Raw genomic sequence first — 23,903 nt, 5'->3', positions numbered from 1 at the left:
TTATCTATAAAATGGGGATGATAGTATTTACTCTACAGGCTTACTCTAAGGACTAGTGGGAAATTATGTAAATAAAGCTTTTAACACGGTGCTTAGCATAAGGCAAGTGCTTTAAAAAATGGTAGCTATTATGATTATTACCATTATATATCTCACCATAGTTGAATGATGGTAAAACACTGTAGCTATAATGATGATAAAAGAGGTGAGAGATCACTATATTACTTCTATAATCATGGCAGATGTGGGGAATTGTTGTGATCTAATTAAACAGAAAGGCAAGAGAAGGAAAACAATAGAAATTTGAAAGAGAAGTTGGAATTTTTTAAGGACAGAAAAAGGCTATGAGAAATATGGAGGGCAGCATCTATTGAAACAGAGTCTGCTTCATTGATCAGTCTTAAAATCTGCTTTGTTTTCAAAATACAAATCACATCTAGCTTTCATCAAGTAGATGTAAGGTGTCTCTACTGAGACAGTTTTACGGTCTTAAGTGACCATCAAGTCAATATGATTTATCACTTGAGTAGGGAAAAGGGCTGGTAGTGACAGACTCCGAACTTTCCTCTTCGGAGATTTCTTTGTTACAACTTTAATTAATGGAAGGTCAAACAAGAGTGGTAGAAATAACCAGAGTGTGCTTAGAATTACGAGGAAGAGGACACAGTGTGAGATCACATCATTGCCTTCAGACATGATTGAATCTATATTGATTATATTCTTTGAAGATTACCAATGTTTTTTTCCCTTGTAATTCAGTGTTTAGCTCTATTGTTTCAGCTACCATATAACATTGGGGAACCAAACTCATTGGGAATAAGATTAAAGGAATCACTCTTTCCGCTTGCAGTTTTGAGAGGTTCAGATGTGAGAAAGACGAGGAACAGTTTGATCCACAAGCTTGGAAAATTTCAACAAAGAGATGGGCTTAGCTGAAGAGTGCATTTTATCGCCCTAAAGAGTAGGATATGGTATAAAACTAAATTAGTACACTGGTTATATATTTTTAAAAAAACAAATTAAGATAAATATGTAACTATTAAAACAAATAAATGTTCATCAATGTATCACCTAAAATCATCTCATGTACTAATCTTGCAAAAGTAGTTCCAAGGTGTCAAAAGCAGGAAACAGTCAAGGGAGGAGAGTTCTAGAAACAAAATGGCTAACAATACCAAGTGGTGAGGGTGATGAGGACAGAGTAATGGCCATTATGTGTTTGAGGGATGCTTTCTGTGAAATAGTAGAGGAAAGGGGTCAACTATTTTAAAGGGAATTTAACGCACTGGCTCACTGAATAGTTATAACTGCAAAAAATCCACGGGCCCTTAGTTCAGAGAAAATTAGAGTTATTAAGCAAAACTGACATATTTCTAAGGAACTGGTTTGCTAAACGTTTGCAAAATAGTAGTCTAAACTAGGCTGAAATATATGATAAATATATAGTCTGTCCATTTATTTTCATTCAAATTGCAAATGTACATTATTATTAAAACCAAGTAACTTTAACCAATGGGTGGAATCTCCTATGTCATGTCATAATTAAAACAGAAAGAGAAAAACTTTATGAATGCCTTTATCCTAATACATAGGGCTATCTGAATTCACACATTTAACACATCTGAAGGTAAGTTTTGCATATTCTTGGACTTGAAAGCAAGCTTTATCAGATGGCTACCCAGAAACACTTGTAAGTAACAGAAGAGTTGAAAGACAACTTCTCCCACTGTTATCATTGTTAAGGGAATGATTGCCATGGTATGATCCCATCCCATCACTTTTCCTCTTTTGCGTTTCTATCTTAAGTGAATGGAGCATTGTTCTCCAAATCAGCAGAGGCATCCATGTCCTTGGAATAAGACAAATTCTTGCATCCCCATTATGTGGTAACTGGACATGCCACATGTAACACAGAACTGACTTGTGGGACCCACACTCCTGCCATCCACCTGAATGCTAATATTTAGGATGGCACCCACCTATACAAGTTAGCCCTTTAACTAAGATAGGAACAAGGATATGAATTCTACGGTACATTACTGGGAAGTATCCAAACTCACATCACAAAAGATGTCTTAAGTGACTCAGTTAAAAGTGCCTTAGAGACACGTCTGGCATCCAGTGACTTTGCCCCTTGCTGAGGCTGCTTGTCAAGAGATCAGACTGTTCCCCTCTCTAAGGACAGTCAAGCAGCCAAACCTGCACTAACCATGATGGGTTGTTCCGGAGCATGTTGACATATAACCCGATGAGAACATGTTCATCAGCTAGCCTGTCTGCCACATTCAGGCTGTACTGTATCCTGAAACAGGGCAGGAGGAGAGAAAGGGTGTTGTCAGGAGAGGCAGAGAGAAATAAGTGGAGCAGGTAGGAGTGAGTTCGTGGTAGAAAAGGCATTTAGAAAATCAAGCAAGTAAAGGAAAAATAAGTCATGTTCTGTGAAAAATACAAGCAAAATCCAAGCAAAGAAATTCACAATTCCATTGCACTAACTTTAAAAATAGACTTCCATTTAGGTAAATTATCTTGTAAGAAAACAGATTTGCATTCTTCAAGCCACTAAGGCTGAGAAACTCATCTGTACAGTAAACGCATTGAAAGGGGTTGCAAGCAAAGATTAAGTATCCCTTGGAAAATCAAATCTGAAGCTTAGTCATTTTTAAAAAAGAAAAGGAAGTCAGGAAAAGTGGAAAACAACACAGATGTATCTACTCAAAATAACTACTTGGTGCTGTTAGTGGGGTTATAACAGAGCTGCTTTTACTCAATCAAAGATGGTCTTTCAAACGCAAAGCATTTCTGACAAAAGAAATCTCCATTTTTAGTTTAGTTAATTCAGGGTTCCAGTACACTCTGGCTTTAACTTACCCTTTGCCCTTCAGAAAAGCTGGAGCAGCCCTAGCCAGCAGTTTGTGCTGCTCTACTTCACTGTCCTTGGGAGGAGAGCTAGTTAATAAGATGGGAAAGCCAAGAAGAGCGTAAACACAGCAATGCATTCAAGAATAGAAACTGGCAACAGAAACTCCAAGTCTAGATCCAAGCGCCATTTGGACAGCTCTCTTATTACTTTGAAATGTTCAAGATGTTTTCAGATTTCCACAGAGTTGAACTAGGAGTAGAAACCTGACCTGAGAACCACCATTACAATTACACAAGCCACCATGATCTCAGATTTTACCTCTGCTATTTGCTTAACAAATAGATTGCATATGCCTAGACAGAATGAAAATTCATTCAACATTCATTACAGACTATCATGAAAACAGTCCAATAGGTCCCTATGTCCTGCCAGCCTTTAGATCCCACTCAAGAAGTTAACTTCTCCAGCCTTCCCTATGTTCTCCAACTTTCTGTGTTGAATAGAGACTGGAAAATTACCTAGTTAGAGACTGTTGTCATATTAGCAGTGCTTTACTACTTCAAGCACAAGTCACCTGACCTTGACTGTGAAGCTGCAAAGAAGACTTTCAGAGAAACAGAAAAATAAATATTTGAGCCTTATAAATATATATTCATATTCCTTGTGTCTATAACTGGTGAATAGAGTCCCATCAAGATAGCAAATTCTTATCATTTTAATTCATTATGAGGAACACTCACTTTATTTAGTAATTTAAATGATGGTTTTAAAAGTTTAAAATGTAGTTTCATTAAAGGACAAATAGAAATATAAATAATAATTAATAAAGTCTGGCCAAGCCAAAGTCACCCAAGATCTACTGGGCACGCTTCACTGGGAAATATGGTATTGATTCTCAGTACGACAGTTGTACTTGTAATGTGCTTAAAGAGAGCTTGCTCCTTCATAGGTTAAATTTGCCCTGCAACACCGGTGTATCTAAAACTATTACCACTCCCCTCCAGCCCCCCACGGAGAATACAAAAATTAACTGTCCAACTTTGTTTGCATACCAAGTTTTTAATTACTGGGATTGAAATTATGAGGTTTTACCACAAACTTGCCCAACTTTTCAAGAAGTTCTAAATCTAATATATATATATGTACTTATGTATATAATTATATATTAGAATGGCTTGTAAAGTAGTTAACATCTTAAAAACTTTACAAGTTTTAAGGATTTACTACCAAGTACCACTTTTTCAGAACATGATGTACAATAAAATAGAAATTTATAAATGAGTATCATATTAGAATTATGCACATTATAATTGGAATTCCCGTTTGCTAATAGTACATACTATAAGATTTCTTAAGTAGTGAGGTTTCTGATAAATTTAAAATCAAATTTGATTTATAAAGAAAATATCTAGTAGAGAGTAGGCACTTATGTTTGTTGAATGTATGACTTGACACAGCTTTTCAGGAATGTACCTATTACACAAAGTATTCCTGTACTTAAAAAGTACAACTGCACACAAATAAAATTGACTTTAAAAATGAAATGATTAATGTTCCAGGAGAATTACTTTCCTGATGAACTTAATGATTTTTTTCCAGCATACTGATTTCCACCCTCTGAAACTATGAAAGCTGCCCATCAGGGCCAAATAGCCACCTTAGGTCGTCATAGTTGGCGTTTTTCCCATCATCCCACCAAAACAGCATTCCAAACCTTGTCTCCTGAAGCATATCCCTCTATGTTCATTAACCGGTAACTATAGTCTCCCTGCTGCCCAATTACCTCCCTCCAACTTTTTTTTTTATAACTCAAGATTGATGTACCTACTATATATTATTGATTTCAGATGCCTGTAAAACCACTCAAAACAGTGTGTCAAATATCAGTAATTCTTCCCTCCAAATTAAACTATTTCCCTGCCTTGTTATGTTTTTTTGCCCCTTGAGTCCCAGAAATTGTGGTGATAGTTCCTTAAATCAAAAGCCTAATAATTACACAGGTACACAAGAAGAAAGAAAGGATCAGCAGGCCAAAGAAACACGGGAGAATCAACCACAAGGATGTGTCTGCTTCAAATTTCTCTGGTGAAGTCTTATGGGAGGAAGGTGATGTGTCAATAAAGCCCCAGAAGTGCCGTTCCACCGCCTGGTCACTGACTAGCCCTAGCTCTGTAGGGGCCCTGCTGACATCAGAGTTGTGCAGGAGCCAGCGGCAGGAAGGGAGCAGTTGCCCAGCTTTTCCTTTGGTGGCCTTATTCTTTCTTTCTTTCCAATTCTTTGGGCCCCTCTCTCCTTCTTATATTCCATTTGCCTGTCTCCCCTCATCTTTTTCTTCCTTCTTCCCAAGTCCCTTCCTCCCTCGAAGAAATGGGCAGATGTTCTGTATAGACTCTTTTCTTTCCCTCTTATCATCGTTATCTTTGCATTGGCCCTTGACTGGGTTGGTTTAAATCCTTTCATGTTCCTTTCCCTCCCCACTTGAATTCTTGGGAAAACCAGTTCTTGGAAAATAGGGGAATTACACTATCTGCATTTATGAGTTTGTGGAAATAAACCATTTATTTCATTTTGCCAGAGCTCTTAATTTCTAGTGCCAGGAGCATTTTGGAGTTTTGGTACTTACTGTCCACATTGTTTCTGTACTTCCTAGAACTAGCCTCAAATTCTTTTCCTCATCACCTATTTCTGGGAAGCAAAAAATATGACCACGTATAGAGGAAGCCAAGTGCATGACAAAAACAAGAAAAAAAAGCTACTCTTTCAAAACGAAATGGATCAAGAGAGTTGACCAGGGTGGGGGTGGGGGGGCCAAGTTTCACTTAAAACTTGGGTCTATAAAGACTTTTCATGTGAAGTATCTTCACCAGAATTTCTTTGGGAGCTCTGAAAGAGCTTGAAGAAGGGAAGAAAAGTGAAAAAATTTTCTCCCGAGTTGTGAAAATAGTGACAATATGTAGTTTATTATGCTCTCTTCAAAGCAATATACTCTCCTGATATTTTATAGAATAATTTAGATTTTTTTTAACTTTCATTTTGTAACTCCATAGTTTGCTTGCAGAAGTTAGGTAATATTTCCAATTTATTGGGGGCTTTGGGATCAAGCACAATGGAATCTACAGCCTTATTGAGAAAGGAGTGCTTCTGGCGGGTCAGTGCGTCAGAATGCAACAATAGCTTTCTCCTAACTCTAGTTCTAAAATTTTCTTCATCTTCTACATGCCCTGTCTTCAAATTTAAATGCATTCTTCCCTTTAACCTCTGAAACTGGGAACTACTTGGGGCTCCTCTTGACCCTGGGTGATAAATCTTTTCTAATCTGAGTCCCAAGGAAAAGCAAGGCTACCACCCCTAAAATTGTATGTATATACACACACACACACACACACACACACACACACACACACACATCTTTTTCTTATTGTTGTCATTTTCTTTTCACCAAGCCCTGGCCAATGTATAAGCACATCCCTCTGCACACATATTATCATTAATGGTCGTGGTGACAATCATACCCTGGAGGGTATGATAAGGTAAAATTTGAAGTTTATGGGTTCTGGTGAAAGAAAAGAGGCAGGAAATATCCCTTTAGATTATTTTTTTTCCTAAAAACTTCTTCATTTTCTCACCAATTCCTTTTTTAGACCTCCTCAAAATAGCATATAAAAGGATAAATGGCCTTCTTCCAAAATTTTTCATACACACACACACACACACACACACACACACACAATGACACAATGGGTTCTGGAAGGATAGCATAATTTCAAACTATTTCATATTTATTTATTTAAATTCACCCTTTAGTTTTGAAGAGTGACAACTGATGTCAGTATTTTTGCTTAAATGTAAACATTTTTCTGGTGTTCTAAGATAACAAAATCACACACAAATGCTCCCTGGATTTTTGCTTAAACCTGAAATATATTTTTAAAAACCACTTTTGCTTATATTGGGTTACTATATTAGCCCTGATGAAAGATTTTTTTCTTTTATTGAATATGAAAATAAAAGGACATATAAAAATCCTGGATGCAGTCTCGCAGAGCAATAATATTATATAAATAAATTATGTAATGTGGAATAATTATTACCACAATGGCTAAATGGAAAACGATATTTGAACCGTGGAAAATTAAGAACAGATATTTTCATTTTTATTGATTCTTAAATAATTGATACACTTGTGTTGTGTTTAGGCTTGTGAAGAATGACCTGTACGGTTGGCTCCCTCCTTACGTAACTGTCAGTTGTGAATAACATTTGCTTCTCACTGTAATGAACACAGTCTAGTAATAAAGTCATCAAACTAATTTAAATACAATAAAAGCGTCTACAAGTCAGTTAGTCAAGAGATAATTTCTTTAAAAATTCTATTTCCCTTTGTTTTTCTAGCTTTCAATATCTTAGATCTGAAACACAAAATATCTGCCACATGCAAATCAGCAAACAAACCTAACAAATAACTTAGTTCTCAGTGGGGAAATTAGTTGTTATCAGTTCAGGCTGGCATGAAAGTTGAACCATCTTAAGCAGGTACCATGGAAGAAATAACAAGAATTCTTAGCTCATATTTGATTCACTACATTTACTGTGTTGTCCTCCAGATATCATCAAGCCATATCAATTGTATTTTTGCCAAGAGAGCCTCTAGAAAAGTTTGCTGGGTACAGGGCATACACAGACAACAGCTAAACCAACTCTAGTAAGAGAATAAAGGTTATCGAGGTGACGAAGAAGCTGACTGTGGCTTTAATTATGCACTAACATTTTAGTATAAGAAATAGAGTTGAGTGTGAAGACCAGCTAAACTCAAGTTTGAAAAAAAAAATCTAGCTTTATTAGTGGAGTTCTGGGGCTACATGGAATAAAGGATTATCTGCAGAGAGTGATTATTTCAAACTTCATGAAATTTCGGACAATATACTCAAAAAGTATGAAAAGAGTGAAGAAATCTTCAGGTGGCCAATTTATAAGTTTATCTATTTTATGATGTTGATTTATAGATTTATCTGTTTTCCTGACAGAAAAGGGATGGGCTTTAATCTTAGAAAAAGTTAATCATGGAGAAAACTTTGATTTTCAGAAGCAAAGGCTGAATTCAGTACCTCAATTTTATTTCAATTCACTTTTGATTACCAAAGCACAAACGCTTAAAATTTAGTTTGAACATTTTAAGTTAGATTAAAAATCTGGGTTGTTAGGTAAAGAATCTTGGGGTAAGCCAAGTGTTTGAAAAAACTGAAAAAGACACAACGAATTAGCCTTTCTGTGATTGAAAACCCAAACCAATCAACCAACTGACCAACCAGTTAACCAACAAAAATAACTCACAAGTATTGCTCCATTGGGAAGACTCAGGATTTGGGAAGTGCTTAGGGTGGGTGGCGTGCCCTCCCTGTATGCAGTATTCAGCTGAACATAGTATTAGTAATTAACCAAATGTTATTGTGACAAATCAGAAAACAGCATACTACACTGCATTCAATACACTCTATGAGTCATAAGCAATTTTCTAATATTTTAGAGAGTGATAAGATCTAGATGCTACATAGAATAGCCAATGTGATTCTTTTTGGGAGTGGTTACTACTTTAGAGGTTGCAACTATGGAAATACCTGTGAAACCTTTAAGTGATATTTCTGATATTGAAAGTAAAAGAATCTAGCCATTCAAACTGTCAGAGCATCCTTATTGTGGCTAATGAAGCAGATGGCCATAATCAAAGAAATTTATTTTACATAGGAAAGGACTGGTTAACTCTTTCACATAGACTAGGCAAGGATTTTGGCAAGATTTTTCAAAGTGGGCATGATGCCAACAAAGATAGCAGATACTCAGAGGCACAATGCCATGGGCAGTGAAGGGGAGAAAGGGCCTTTTGGGCCTGGCTATGTGTCAGCCTTTGCAATAATATTTGCAATAATGATAGATTATCTTTCATAAGCTTAGAGAATGTTGCTGGCCCATCATACATAGCCTTTGGAGCTCTTTTCCTAGTGGTGATGATAGATATCCATTGATCCAGCCATTTTTTCCTATAAATTCATGTATTTATAAGAAAACAATCTAGGTTTAGGGATAAAGTTATGATCAAGAAAATGAATGAGGTGAATTAGTCCATGAATTTTGTTATTTGACCCACATTGTACCCAACTCCTAACCAGGATTGAGCACACACACACACATACACACAGACTTCAAGGTTAATAAAAGGTGCCTTTGAGGATTCCCTCTTTTCTTTTAAGTCAGGGAAAAGTGAATCAAGTATATAGCCAGAAATGGATATAAGAATAGGGGATGTGACAGATGGTGGTGGCAACCAGAGTTACACACTTGTAAATCTGTGTGAGGTAGATTACTAGGATGTGAAAAGACTTCAAAGATACACCCTAGTGCCCACTGAAGATCAAAGTGGTATGTTTGTAAAGGACTCCAGGTGAGCAATGCCAGGAGTTTGTAGCAAGGATTCTGGAGAAGTGATTTCAATTCATCCTCATTCTGCTTTATCTTTCTAAGATCTGTCACAAGACAAAAGACTGAAAACTCAGGCTATATAAAATATCTGCACTGCAGATATTAAACTTCCCTACTTTCCCAATGCTGCCTTAACACTGACCAACACCATTCTTAGCTTGTTTAGGTTTTAGGTTTTATCTTATTTTAAAAGGGGCAGTCAGGTGGGTAAGGGCAGAGCTCTAGGTCCTATTTCTTTGGTTCAGTTCCAGTCATAGGGAGAATAGGACTTTTAACTCATGCCTACATTTGGCATGATGAGTTTCCATCAACCTTAGTGTATGGACATAGTTAAGAAATAAACAATGGATCACCACCAGTATTATCAAGTGATAGAAATTAAGCACTAATAACATGAGACTGGTTTTGAAATCACTACTTCAATAGGAGTCAGACTGTCCTACCTGAGGGGAGAAATGGCCCAGGCCCAGGGGGACAAAAATGTATAAGTCCTCAAGTCTTTTACTGCAATATGGTTGAGTCATGTGACATTGTCCTGGCCTCAGTTAGTGGTAAAGATCATTCCAAAAGGCTCTTTAATTCAAGAGTCTAAGACATCACCATCTGGGGTCTTGCAAACTGTACAAAAGCAGAGACTCACCCAAAGAAGATCCAGCTTGGTACTCTTCACATATACACATCTCACATATGCTGGTAGGAGGCCATGAAATAAACAAAATAATTGGAAAAGAGAGGAAAGAGCTAAGAAGTCCAGCTCAAGTTGGAACTTCTCACAGAACCTCATGATATCCCAGAAGACTTCTGTCTCCACTCAGACATACTACAAGAGGATTTTAGTGATGGAGTAGAATGACTAGCAGTCTAGCTATGGAACTACTACTACAATTAGTGATTCAGGGCTGGGATACTGACCGTGCATGGTGGTCGAGCTGATTTACATACAGCTTTATGAGCGAATGCTCCTCAGCCACAGGGCTGGATGCACTTATCCCCTCAGGTAACCTGAGGGATTCAAACAATGAGACCTCATTAAAACCTCCCATGGACAGAGCAAGGCCCACTCAGAGAGGAAAGATGTTCAGTGTACACAGCTTTATTGAAGAGTACCCTTAAAACAGAAACCAAGGCCAGTCTCCACAGTGATAGGAAGAACTGCAAACTTTAAACAATATGTCTGTGATTCACAGGGAACATTCCGAAAGGACTGAAAATGGGAAGAAGAGGGAAATGGTCATATTTTGGGTTAATGGGTACCATGCACCCTGGAGGAACCAGAACAGCTCAAAGTATTATAGGAATATTTTAGAGTAGAGGAAGCCATGTTATCCATCTAGACGCATCCACCATAAGCACCGTCCGAGCTGAAATGATATAAAATGACCTTCAGTAAGGATGGGGTCTATCTCTGCTTGATATTTGCAGAATGCAGAGCCTCCTAATAAAAGCACAACATCTTTCTTAACATCACACCAGATCTTCCCTAGATAGTGCACAAGCTCGTGTCTCTCATGGACTTTATAGTTTATGATTTTGTTTTAGGAAAGATGGTTACATTTGCTGGTGGTTCTGAAAAGCAGTGCTGAAAGGAACATACTGGGGGCCGAAACCATATTATTTCACTGTGGATGTTCTGCAGTTCAGTTGCCTCCTCATTGCCACTTGTTATAGACTTGTTAATTCATAGGAAGGAAAGACCATAAACTGCTATATTCTGTTTATTCTGCTAATTACAATTTTGGGGAACATCTTCCTCTCAGGTTCCTGCCGATGGGCAAATACAGGAACTCAGGGAAAAAAATCAGCAGTGTTCTGAGTCTCACTGTCTTTAAATCCTCACTAGAATGAACCAGGACATTACATTGAAACTGTATCTCAGAAACCTCTTCAGGGAAAAGACAGATATGTTCATTTTCCGAAACATAAGGCTGTTTTTTCTTTTCTACTGAAAGTATTTGAAATCTCTGTTAAACTACTCACTCCCATTTTCCTTACCTTTGTTTCTGCTTTTCTGTGAGCCTTCTACATGTATTTATAAAATAATTCTCTGGTGCTTTATTTGTGATATTTGTGATTGTGATATCTAACGCTAACTCTTAGAGAAGTATCTGATTCCCTGTTCTTTGCTCACATAGGAGTGGGTCTTGTGCTAAAACCTGAGACACGTATCCACTTTTTTTTTTTTTAAAGTTCTTGCTATTATCCATGAAATTACTTATGTGGAAACTACATGTCTAGGTTTGGTCTTCAGCCTGCAGCCTCAGGAACTCCAGAGTTCACCAAGAAAAGGATTCTTTCATATCTGGAGCTTTAAATTATGAGATGTTTCCGAAGTATATAATAACTCCCCATTGCATCTTGAAATTCCAATTTCCTGGCTTTAATGGACCATTCTGAGTGCTACGAAAGTGACTTTCTCAATAAACTAGAATGCATGTGTGTCAGTGGTAAAATTTAAACATATCCCATATTCTTACTGTGGGTGGATTGTAAATGCAAGTTTGCAGAAGTGACATAAATCCCAAAAGCCATCCCAGCCCTCTTCAAATGCATCTGAATGAATGAAATGGAAAACTTGTGAGAGAGAGTTTCCAACTAGTTTCCAAGAATAAGCTTCTGTGCTTGGCTTACACATGAACATTTTTCTTGCCATAGAATCAAGGATCATTGCCAAAGAGAGGGCTTATTTTATATTAGAATTGGAACTTACCTCCTGGTAATAAAAGGACTTCCTGAGGAGGGGACAGAGTGGGAGAACATGGTGTCATTCATGCTGGTCACAGGTCTGGGTGGCCTAAAACAAAGTACAGTGTGGCCAGAAAGTTAAAAGAAGTAGAAGTCACAAGTTAAAAACCATCCCTCGAAGAAAGGGGCTGGGAAGAACAGAGTTCTATCTTGCCCAGGATCAACACAAAATTTTACATTTTCCAATTAAATTCTTTAGGTGTTTTGGGAAGTTACATTTCCTTGAGAGTTGAGAGTCTCTGTTAAACATCGGGTGGAAGACCTCTGGACACCACAGGAATGTTGATCCTCGAGCTTTGAGCCTTGGTGTTCCATTGAGTCTTATTTTCTAACGGAGCCAGGATTTTGAGGCAGCCTTACATCTGCTGCCTTTTAAAGGGAGAAGCTCTGAAAACTTGATGATGATCAGAATCTACACCCTCTTGGAAAGAGAAGATTTCCTGAGGCTTTGGAAACTTCCTCTTGTGTTGCCCATGATGATGGCTCTCTCCCAAAATGCCCGGTGGGGAAGGACCCAGTTGTAAAATCATATTGTGCGTTAAGTGCTCTTTGTTCTAAGTGAAGATGCAATTAAGCACCACAAGGATTTACTGAGTTTCTGTTATCTGGATGATCCATATGATGGGGCACATGGTGCAAGGCATCCCATAAACTTCACTTTTTTTTCATATGAGAGAAAAAAATAGAGTTCAACATTCCTCAGAATTGTCTACGGCCCTAAGTCCCAACTACATCAAGTCTGTCATCCACTGTCTTATTTTTCATTTCATCCTGTCACTTTTTCCCTATCATTAATGTCTTAGTTCAAATAAAATGATAGAGCTTAGGTCCCTATCTCATCTCCAAGTGGGCTTTTAGTCTTATTTTAGGTTCGCTGTAAGATATTTGAGGGTAAGATGATATGGGATTCAGAGTTCAGAAGATGGAGGATGAGGCAGGGCATCATTCTGAGTCAGAAGAAATTTTGGTTTCACCATAAATCTATATATGAGTTGACAGTATAGAATTTTTTGAAGATGAAACATTAATTACAGAAGCCCATAGAATCTACTTGTGTTGACTTGATCAAGAGCAAAACTGGTAATGGTTAAATTTTTATCTTGGGAAGCCAGAGTTAATTTGGATTCTACAATGAAGAGATTCTAGGAAAACGGTAGACTTGTTTATCCCAATGTATTTATGGGAATGGACATGATGGTATGCAGGTTTTAAAATGTCAGTACTATATGCAAAAATTCATTGAAACTTTTGGCTCCCGGTACCTGGTGCTAAACTGTGTTCTAAGATTTTTAAAGACACGTTATTTGTTGGATGAGGTCAAAATGGCAGGTTCACTATTTCAGCCACTCTAAATGTATTAGCTGAAGTTCTGAAAACTATCTTAGGGCTTTGCATTATTTATCTAGGATGTGTCTTTGATACATGAGGCTGGTTTAAAACTAATTCTGCATTGAACTGAACACTTTCGCTTTACAAGAAGGATGCTAATATACAAATGTCCTCTGTGAATTTTGAAAAGCTAGGTATACGATATTTTAAAACAAGAGAATGAAATATCTTCATTTTAGCTTTGCAAAAAGTTGAAAAAAAATTCAACTTGACCAACATTTCTGGTTTTCTTTTTGTCTTTTTAAAAAATTTCCCATCTTACTCTCTCTCTAGGATATGAGAAAACAAGTGGATTTGGAACACCTTCTAAATAGGCTGGTAAGTTTACTCCATTGAACCTGGTCATTGCAAAGCTGAATTTGTGGTTTCTTGTAAATGGCTTCATGTTTAAGGATCATCATGGAACTGTTGAACTTGGGGCAGAGAATGGCTAACCTTGGCACCAAATGATGGCTTTCAAAGGGTCTGAAAATACTATTTCCTCCATAATCAAATGGCAAGGTACCATATCTAATAAACAGGTCACATTGGAGATTTTAAAAATATTTATTCTTATGAAAAAAGAAATAGCTCCACAAGATAAAGTCACAGGGGTCTAGTGCAAAATTTTCTTTCTGGACAAGATTTTTGTGGAGAACATTTTTATAAAATTGGCATTCTTTTTGTAAACTGAAAGTGTTCAGCTCAAGGCAGAATTAGCTTTAAACTAGTCTCAGGTCACACACTTGTTTTGTGTCTCATACCACTTATAATTATGATTATAAGTCTTTGTAAGTACACTGGGGACTACTTAACTACTTACCAAGTATCACTTTTGGCAGCAAAAAAATAAATAGAATAGAGACTGTTAATCACGGTAACATTTACAAGCAATACAATAGCTAAGAACAAACACCAAAATACCAAAATGTCACCAGTTAGTGGCCTTTACGTGCCTATGATAATTTAGAATAGCTAAACGAACAGCATATTTTAAAAGTAGAAGTCTTAAATATTCCCCTCAAAACAAAACAAAAAACCCAAAGACATGGAAATCTATTTAGCGTAACAATGCTTGAGTAAAGAAACAAGTATAGAGAAAAATGTTTAAAGCTAAAAACAGAAAAAATATTCTATTCTCATATAGACTGGACACTCTTCACCCAGATTTCTTGTTTGTTATTTCCACAATTGAATATTTTTCACAATTTGCATTTTAAAATTAAGACATTCACCCTGGAAAAATATATTATCAGTGAGTATAGATCAGTGTTTTGATTAAGGACTATTTCTGGTTAAATATATGGAACTTTTCTCAGAAAAAGGCACATTTTGTATAGAATTTTAAGGGAATCCTGAAACTCTCCAGGGAAACCAAATTGTGTAGATATCACTCTCAGTTCAGTGAATAACACGTCAGCTCATATTGCCACTAAATTAAAAGTTTTTACTTATGAGCCAATTAAATAACACACACACACACCAATCCTGAGCACCTACTGGGTACAAAGCCCTGTGCTAGGTAGCACTGCCACGTGACTGACCGTGAAACTGACCACTATTTCACTCTGCCTAACTTTCTAATTCTGTCTCGAAGTGGGAGGCAGCATCCTAATTCCGTTCTGCTGCAAAGCTCTTAGAGCCAGGCCGTTCTCATCCACCCTCTTTCTGTCTTCCTCACAAGCATCAGCTCAGACTGAACGCTGCTCTCTTGGCGTGAAACTCCTAGCAGGGCTGGTAGAAAGTGACTCCACGGCAGAGCTCAGAGAGCACAGACTTGCACTCACTTAGTTTTGTTCATTTAAAACTTAGTGACCGTCTCTGGCTACGGGAAGGAAAGTTGAGACTTAAGAAGAACAGCTCATATGAGGTTGCTTTCTGCAAGTGGTTGGCCCTTTGGGACACTCCCCAGATTTATTTACCCCTGGTTTATCTAAAGGCTTATTTTTAGGAGTAAAATTTCCAAAAATAAGTTAACTACATTCTACAGAACTCGTTTTCATTAGTTTTTTGGATGCTTAGCCCATGCCAGCAGCAGGAGCCTCCAGTCTGGGTACTGCTGAGGGCGCCTCACTCAGGAGCAAACCAAACAGAGCCCCATGGTGTTTCTACAAAGTTCACAGACATGCTGCAGCATAGGTCGTGGGATGGTACTTGCTTAGGTCCATCAGAGGAAAGAGGCACTGCTTTCATAAGGGTCTCAGATCCACCACAGTGCGTCTTACGGGTCATGTTCTGAACTGACTGAAGCATGACCTTTGCATTGGTGAACTCCTAATATCGGTAGGTCTGATCAGCCCACCTCTTGATGTCAACATGTAAACATAGGCCCTGTAGTGTAGTAGGTCCCGCTGAACTGTGCAAAAGGAAAGGCAGTTCATAAGGAGAGAACCACCTATTCTCAAGGCTTTGTGAGGCACCTGTAACTACATCATTCCTAACTATGCATAGAAGCAAGTAACAAGCTTCTTTCTTCTTTTGAGCCCAAGATAATACCAAGGAAGAAATATGTTATTCTACCTAAGCCTCCCCTGTTTTCTTGGCCACCCAGGCCTGAGAGAGGCTCTAGGGCATGAGGCTTCTGGGAGGGGGGAGGCATGGGGGGTAGCACGGTTCCCTGGCCCAACCCCCTTGCCCACCAAACTCATACATACTTCAGAGAAATTTTTTTTTTTAAGTTTGGTTTTGGATGTTCTGATGAATTTTCCCACCAACCCCCTTTTCAACCTTCCCCTGCACAGGCCATGATTCTTGTAAAGCTATGTAGGTTGGGATAAAAAACCCCCAACAATTTGGGGCTTGCTGACATCTTTAAGATGACTGGCTCTGCAGAGAAATGAAACAAAGGGCTTTTATATCTGGGATTCAAAGCACATATGATGTTAAAGTCCACTGTACTTTAAAGTTTTCTTACCGTGGTAATTCCACTGATTATTAATGCCTAATTGTGCAAACTCCACTAACATCCGTATTTTATAACTATGCTGTTTGATATTCCATCTCTAGGTGAATTATATTAGTGCTGTACACTTTACTTATACATCCGGGCAGAAGTACTGTATACCTCTACAAGAAAAAATTAAAATGACATTACTTTCACTCTTTTTTTTTTTAAATTAAATTTTAAAATGTAGTCCCTGACAACTGATATGAAATTGCCTTTGTACGGATCAGGACATGTGTCAATGAAAAAAGATGTCTCTTAATCTGGAGCTTAGAGATACTTACACGATATGGGCCAAGTTGAGTGGCTTCTCGGGCTGGTCGGGAAACATCGGGTGCAAAGGTTCACGGCTGGAAGCACAGCTCAGAGACTTGCTTAACGCATTAGTTAGCTTCTTAGCGGGTGATTTCTGGAAAGAAGAAGAAACATAGAAGTGATAATAACTAACATTTACATAACATTTTATCAGATGATTTGCTTTCATAGTAGATATTCATTCATTCATTCCCTCATGGAATCCTCTTTGAGCATCTACTCTGAGTCAGGGAGTTTGCTCAGTGCTGGAACAAGCCACCAGGGTACTCGCCTCCCGCTTAGTGTCAGCAAATGCTGTGATAAATGGAAGCAGTCATTGTGCGTGGGACACCTGAGCTGGGACTTAATGGACCAGCAGGATTCCTTCTGACAGAAACTCAGGGGCCTGGGAAGGTAATTCCAGATGCAGGAGGAAGAGACCAGTTCTGGAGAGGAAAGCAGAAGGCAGATCATTGAAGCCCTTATACGCCACATCAAGGACTGTGGTGGTCTTTATCTCAAATGCAGAGGGAGACAATGAAGAGTTTAAATCACACAGGTGACAGGATCACACTTGATTCTAGAAGCATTGCTCCCACTTAAGAACAGAAAGTGGTTTGTGAGAGGATAGGAGTAGAAGGAAAGAAAAGAGCAAGAGGATTTGCAGGAATCCAGGTACAAAATGTTTCAGGTATGGCCGAATACATCCAGTTAGAAGTACACGTGGAACTTCAGTCTGAGTCTTTAGAATTTAAAATTCATGTTCTTGCCAGAGCATCATGCTACTTCTTCTTCATTTAGACTAGTGGAATGTTTATCTTAATATCACAGCCAAAATTATTAAAAGTAGTGTTCCACATGCAGTAAATCTTTATCCAAATTTTTCCTTTCCATGAGAAGCCATTTATAATATGTCATTTCCTTTTACACATACAGTTTATAATTGACAATATAATGGAGTGATTTTTGTCCTCATTACTTAAAAGCTAAGTAATAGCAACGTTGTTCAAGAAGTCCCTCTTTGGCTTTTGCTAGATGTAATTCTTAGGACACTTAAAACAGCAGCAACAGCAACAGCTCTTCACCCCATAAACATTGGGGCCCCTTTTGTTCTTTTGAGGAGTCTGATCCTACTTTGTAAAGACATTGCCCTGCCATATAATTTTAGAGTCCACAACCCTCAAGAAAGAGGCTCCTTATCTGACTTTAGTATTTACATAAGACAATAATTAAAAATGATTTGTCTTCAAACACCAATCCTCTAGGATATGGGACAGAACAAATTTGAAAATTGGTAATACATTGACAACAAGAAAATAGAAATATTTTCTCCTGTCTTCTATACTAAATTGTATTTCATGATCTATGTTAGTATATCTATTCTCAGTGTGTGATATACCAACAGTGAGGAGTGGCATTTGAATGGGCATGAGGCCTTCAGTATATGATGCCTCAGTGAAGAACTGTTACTTGAATTCAGAATCTGACAGGTGGCTAAACAATTAATATGTTTACACTGAATATCAGTTCCCAATAATAATTCCTAGAAAGAACATTCTGATTTAAAATGCATATTCTGAAGACTTTAGTTTAAGAAAAAGAAGTTACTCTTTAAGTAAATACTATAGGCTGATTTAAGATACATTAAAATCATAGAAAAAATTCATAAAAAGTTTTCATTTTCTTGTGATGGAACTATGCAAAGACGGTGGCAGGGCTGATGGTACATCCCACAAAAACCAATCCATACATAGAGCAGTACTTTCACAAGCACAAGAACAACATCACTGGAACTGATCTTGAAGTTTAGCTGAGACAGAGGTCAGCAAGCTAAACCATTTGAACAGCAAGCTCACGGAGTCAAATTCCTCCCATGGACCCAGTGACACGTGCTCCTAAGACTATATCCTTCACATGGACAGATACTCCCAGGTCGCCTTTAGCAAGTTAGTCACCTGCACTATTCATGAAAAGATGATTTGCTAATATAACTACAATCTCCTCCTCCTCCAAAAAAAGTAAAATGGAACAGCATCATTAAACCCACATGCTCACACGTCTTTCCTTTATGTTCCAATCATGCACTTAAGAGAACTCCAGAATCTGAGAAAAAGAAACTAACAATAATTTTTTAAGCAATTCCCACAAATAAAGAAAGCCAAAACAAAACTTGGAAAGAACCTTAACTTACTGTGAAAATGAGATTATGTTGCAGAAGGTGATTGCTGTTCAGTTGTTATCTAAATCAGTAGTGAATTATCTATATTCCAAGAAGTAACATAGTTTGAGTCTTATAGTTTAAGTCTCAAGAAGCTACATTAGGTTCAGATACAATAAGTAAGAGACTCCAGTAAGTTGGGTGGGTGGGAGAGAAGAGGGAAGGAAGGAATGTTAGAGGAGAAGGTAATTTTGCCCCTTAATTCTGTCACCATCCTTGGTATTCCCTTGCAGTCTGGGCGACACTCACACATCCAATAGCAAGCATTGCCTGGACCTTGCCTTACCCATGATGTGTACTCTTTCATTTGGTGCTGGTTGCTATGGGAACCACCAGCGTGTCCCCTCCAGAAGCAGTCCTGACAGAGCTGGTAATTGTGACACTGTTGGCATCGGTAGCGAAATCCCATCATACTCTCACTGTGGCAGTAGGAACATTCAACTGGGTGGAAGACTAAGGGGGAAGTAAATGAAGAAAAAACAAGAAAACAAAAAGCATGAGCCAGAATAAGGAAAAATACAGCCTAACAGGAATTGCATTTTTCTGCCATGTGCCATGACTTCAGATGATAGTCAAGTTCGGCTGAGAGAAGTCCTATGTTTATTCCCGGAATGTCACTACCCTTTTCAAGAGTGTGTGTGGAGATGGAAGAAATGAAATGGGATGGAGCATAGGTATTCTTTTAACAACAAATCTCTGTAATGCCATTTGCTCTTTCTACTCTCATTTCTTACACTACAAGAATATGAATTACCAAACTGGCTTGCCTTTCCCCCAAACTGCTCTCTGTCTCCAGGAGACCAGCACAGCTCACTGGAAGACTCAGAAGCACAGTAGATGAACACAGCTGACTGTCCAGTGAGTAGAGAGCAAATATTAGAGAAAGGAAAAATGAGAAGAAGAAAGGGAAATGAAGGGAGAGTAGAAAAACCGGATGAGAGTATCAAAGTACTTTTTTAAAAAATGGAGGGGTTAATGGGTTTATTTAATGAATGACATTGCCTCCACTTAACAAACAGATTTTTTTTATTTCCCAAGAGGCAGATGATTAGGGCACAAAGAGATATGTGAATTATCTGAATACAGTTCTCATTCAGATAGTCAAGAGACACTTAACTTTCTTTGGCAGTAAATTTGAATTATAAAGCAAGCAAGGTAAAATATTTGAAACTAACAAATGATCAAATCCAGTAATTGTCTACATGCAATGAGCTGAAGATATTAAAAACAACAACAATTCTTGCCTTTGGTAAAGTTATTCTCTGGCTAATCAGCCAGGGAAAATAATTAGAATAAGAATAAATAAAGATGAAAAGCAAATTGTAAAAACAAAGAGATAAGCAGTCTGGATGCACTGTCTTCTGAACAACCATCATATCTTTCCTGTTGTGGTTCTTGGGAAAGACTGGGGTGAGACCTGAATCTGGGGACAACTGCTCTGGGACAGGGCCTAAGAAGCTGATCTCTTGCAACAGGAAATACTGAGAGGGAAGGAATGAAATTATAACTTTATGATTGGAAAATGACTAGTTCTGGAATGACAAACAGTAATATGAACTCATCCTGCATGATGTGGACCTTGATTGCTCTTTGCTTCTGCAGAAGAATAAGAAACACACAAAAAAATCTATGACTGGTAGTGATTACAGAGAAACTAGTAAGTTCATTTTTTAAATCTTCTTCATGAGCAAAACAGGCTAAATTTATAACTTTTAACTAAGAGGGATCATAAGGGCAGACGCTAAATGTTCTGAATGGGAATTTAAAATTAAGCTAACTTTAGCCCCAATGTATATTAATCTTAACTTAATGTGTATTAATCTTAACTAGAAGTTAAGATTATAGTAAGAGATATGGGATAAATTATTTTCTATATAAGTCTGGAGAAATCTCAGAGGTAAATTAATCAATAAATAAGAACATCTAAAGATTAGATGGAGGCACTTAATTGTTCCATGTTTAAATTTCTTTAAATCTTGTTCTGAACTGTATTTCAGATTTGAATTTGGATTTGCTGATAGTAATTACTTTTATCCGAGAAATACTTGCTTTTATAAAAAAAAAGTTACAAAAGTTACACTACTCTTTTCTTCCACATAAGTACAGCCATTGAAAGCTCACAATTTGGAGCATACGACTAAAGATTAGCAAGGTGCTATCATCCAGTTTTTTTCCCATCTCCTCCACCCATTCCTGGTAGAGTGCCTAGGAAGAAATAGTCAGTGCCACGTTCACCAATATTGGAAGTTCACACCTAAAAACAAATACTAGAAAATGTCGCATTCCTTATTGAGGTTCTTCTTTTGTTGTAGCAAGTCTTTAAGGCACATCTGACTTGTCACTAAGAGGTACACAGTGAAATTGAATAAGTTTTTAGAACCGACAGTCCTAATTTCACAGTGCACCTACAAGACCTTAGCAATCAACGAGAGAGGTTAGGTCTATCAAAACTCAGAAATACTAAACAGACTTCCCTAAAACAATGACCTTGGCTTAATAACTAGAGACTTGATGGCCTAATTTCAATAATTTAAACAATTGCCTTAGCTCAGTAGTGACTACTCACCATTTTCTACATTTGCCAGTCGATGCAGAAGGGGCAGCCAGACCAGACACTGCGGGGGAGGATCTGACATGAGCGTGTCCAAGAAAGCATTTAAGGTGACTTTTTTCTGTGTCAAAAAACCCATAAAAATTTAGAACAGAGAATAATCTTAATTTACCTGCTATATAAATATCATTTGAGATTGAAGAAACAAGACATTCAATTAACTTCTAATATATAAAGAAACAGAACATGAAACTAGTTCTGAATTTAAAACATTGATTGCTTTTTATACTTAAACATACATAGCACTGGATTATCTCCACTGAGGCTCAGTCAATATTATCGTAAGAAAAAAAAATTCTGAGAGGATCACTTTCGTATATGAGGGACAGTATGAAAATGGTGAGGAATGATAAAGAGTAGACATTCTCCATCAAATTTTACCCAATAGTGTGTCATAGCACACTCGACAATTCTCGTATCAGTTGGTCTTCTAACTTTGTAGCACAACTTCCCTTTCAAACTTCCTCAATTTCCGCAAGTACTAAATATATCTTTGTGGTTAATGTGAATGGTTCTGCTGTACAAGATTAGGAGAGAATCCTGTTAGGAGGGAGCAATCCCTCACTGTTAGGAGAGAACAATCTAAATTTAAAAAAATTCTCTTCTTTCCTTTCTTTATATATCTTTCCTCTCAAGTCAGTCTGCTCTGTCTGATTATCTTGGTCCTTTCTGGTATAGAAAAAGAATGTATTATAAGTTTCTTTCAAAATGACAAAAATAAGAAGTTATATTAATACATGATATTGTAATAATATGAATGATAAAAAAAATCACGTTTACATGCAAAAATCACTACTTTATTTGAAATTTTGAATTCGAATATCAAGACGAATGAGATAGTTTTGTTTTTAGATAAGAAATTAGACCGGAAGAGCTATAGTGCCTTTTCAAGGCCTATACCTTACACTAGTCCTTGTAATTCACAAAACAGCTGTTTTGGTAACCTTTAATTTATCTTTTTTTTTTTTTTTTTTGCGAGGAGGACTAGCCCTGAGCTAACATCTGATGTCAATCCTCCCCTTTATTCTTGAGGAAGATTGGCCCTGGGCAAACATCCGTGCCCATCTTCCTCTACTTTACATGGGACGCCGCCACAGCATGGCTTAACAAGCAGTGTGTTGGTGCAGCGCCGGGGATCCGAACCCGCAAACCCCGGGCTGCCGCAGCGGAGCACGCGCACTTAACTGCTGTGCCACCGGACCGGCTCCCTAATTTATCTTTTTTTATCAGCAGATATTTACAATTTTAGCTTTTCCTCATAATAATAAATAGCTTAAGCTTTTCATAGGATTGATATCAATATTATTATTAAAAGATATATTATGTAAAATAGAAGTAATGAGACAGTATGTTTTAAAAAGCTACCACAATTTACATATCTAAAATGATATTGTCTTTCAAAAAAATCACTTGGGGTGGTTTGTACCTTTTCCAGTGAAGCACTTCAAACAATTTTAGAATTTCATCATTCCAACTGCTGCTATAGCCAGTTTATGAAGCACAAAAGTAAACCGGTCTTTTCATTTGTGTTGTCTCTTTTGGTACTTCAAAAGATTTTATCCATTTTGACCATTTATCGTACTGGCTAAAAGTCACCCCTGGAAGCTAAAACTGTTATGATTTCCACATATAAATTTCTCACCATTGAGGATATATAAAAGATTATATAATGGGACAGTCTGTAGGCTATTTCAAAAGGAATTTTGAGCAATGGCAACATCATATATAATTTTTTTTGAATATACAGGTCTCATTAAATTGAAAAAAACAGTCCTATTATTCTAGCTAATTTTGAATGAGAAATAATCTGAGGCATTAGTAAATTTACTGAGGATTCTACAATATACTAAATACCTAAAAGCTAAGAATTCAGCAATAGATAAAATCCTTGTTTCTCTGAGTGAATTAATATAACATGTGGTCACAATTCCTTGGGTCAGATCATCTGCACATTTGTAGATGTCAGCAGACAATGTACAAAACAAAAGCAACAACAACAACAAACCATCACAGCAACATTAACAGATTGAAGTTGGAGCCAGAAGACCAAAGTTAAAGATCCAGCCCCCCTGCCCTCTTGAGCTTTGAACTTCATATTGTTAAAAAAGGGTAACATTTTTCTCATTAGCTCATACGGTTGTTGCAAAGCATAAATCAGACAAATTCCTTTGTAAATTATAAAGCACTATAAAAATATAAGGAGCCATACATTTAGCAGGCCATGAAAAAAGTTGGAACTGTGAAGTTGAAAAAAATTGGGTTAATAGATTTGTGGTTTGAAATAATTGACAGTATTTTAAAAGTTAATTTCAGTGAAAAGACTCACTAACGCTCAAATCAGCAAAGTTCAGTAGAGTGAGCATTTGTTGTGTGCCTTTTATGTGCTAGGGAT

At 37.4% G+C, this 23,903-nt stretch overlaps 1 protein-coding gene across 10 annotated transcripts in view; it reads right to left on the bottom strand.

Moving 5' to 3' along the window:
• The window catches only part of DTNA (dystrobrevin alpha), a 352,070-nt gene that overhangs the window by 49,917 nt on the left and 278,250 nt on the right, over positions 1 to 23,903 (bottom strand). For 6 of the 10 annotated variants that reach the window (XM_058556975.1, XM_058556971.1, XM_058556969.1 and 3 more), the window contains 5 exons: positions 21,467 to 21,572; positions 19,187 to 19,353; positions 16,673 to 16,797; positions 12,042 to 12,125; positions 10,247 to 10,336 (listed from right to left, as the gene is read on the bottom strand). In XM_058556975.1, coding sequence (XP_058412958.1) covers positions 10,247 to 10,336; positions 12,042 to 12,125; positions 16,673 to 16,797; positions 19,187 to 19,353; positions 21,467 to 21,572 — 572 coding nt within the window. Of the gene's footprint in view, positions 1 to 2,209; positions 2,303 to 2,868; positions 2,947 to 10,246; positions 10,337 to 10,359; positions 10,696 to 12,041; positions 12,126 to 16,672; positions 16,798 to 19,186; positions 19,354 to 21,466; positions 21,573 to 23,903 lie in introns of those variants that run through there. The other 4 variants (XM_058556976.1, XM_058556974.1, XM_058556978.1 and 1 more) reach the window with 3 other exon arrangements.

This window comes from Diceros bicornis, chromosome 16, assembly GCF_020826845.1.
Source record: "Diceros bicornis minor isolate mBicDic1 chromosome 16, mDicBic1.mat.cur, whole genome shotgun sequence".
Taxonomy (NCBI): domain Eukaryota; kingdom Metazoa; phylum Chordata; class Mammalia; order Perissodactyla; family Rhinocerotidae; genus Diceros; species Diceros bicornis.
Note: the sequence above shows the minus strand (reverse complement) of the source record. Positions and strands in the feature narration are given on the sequence as shown.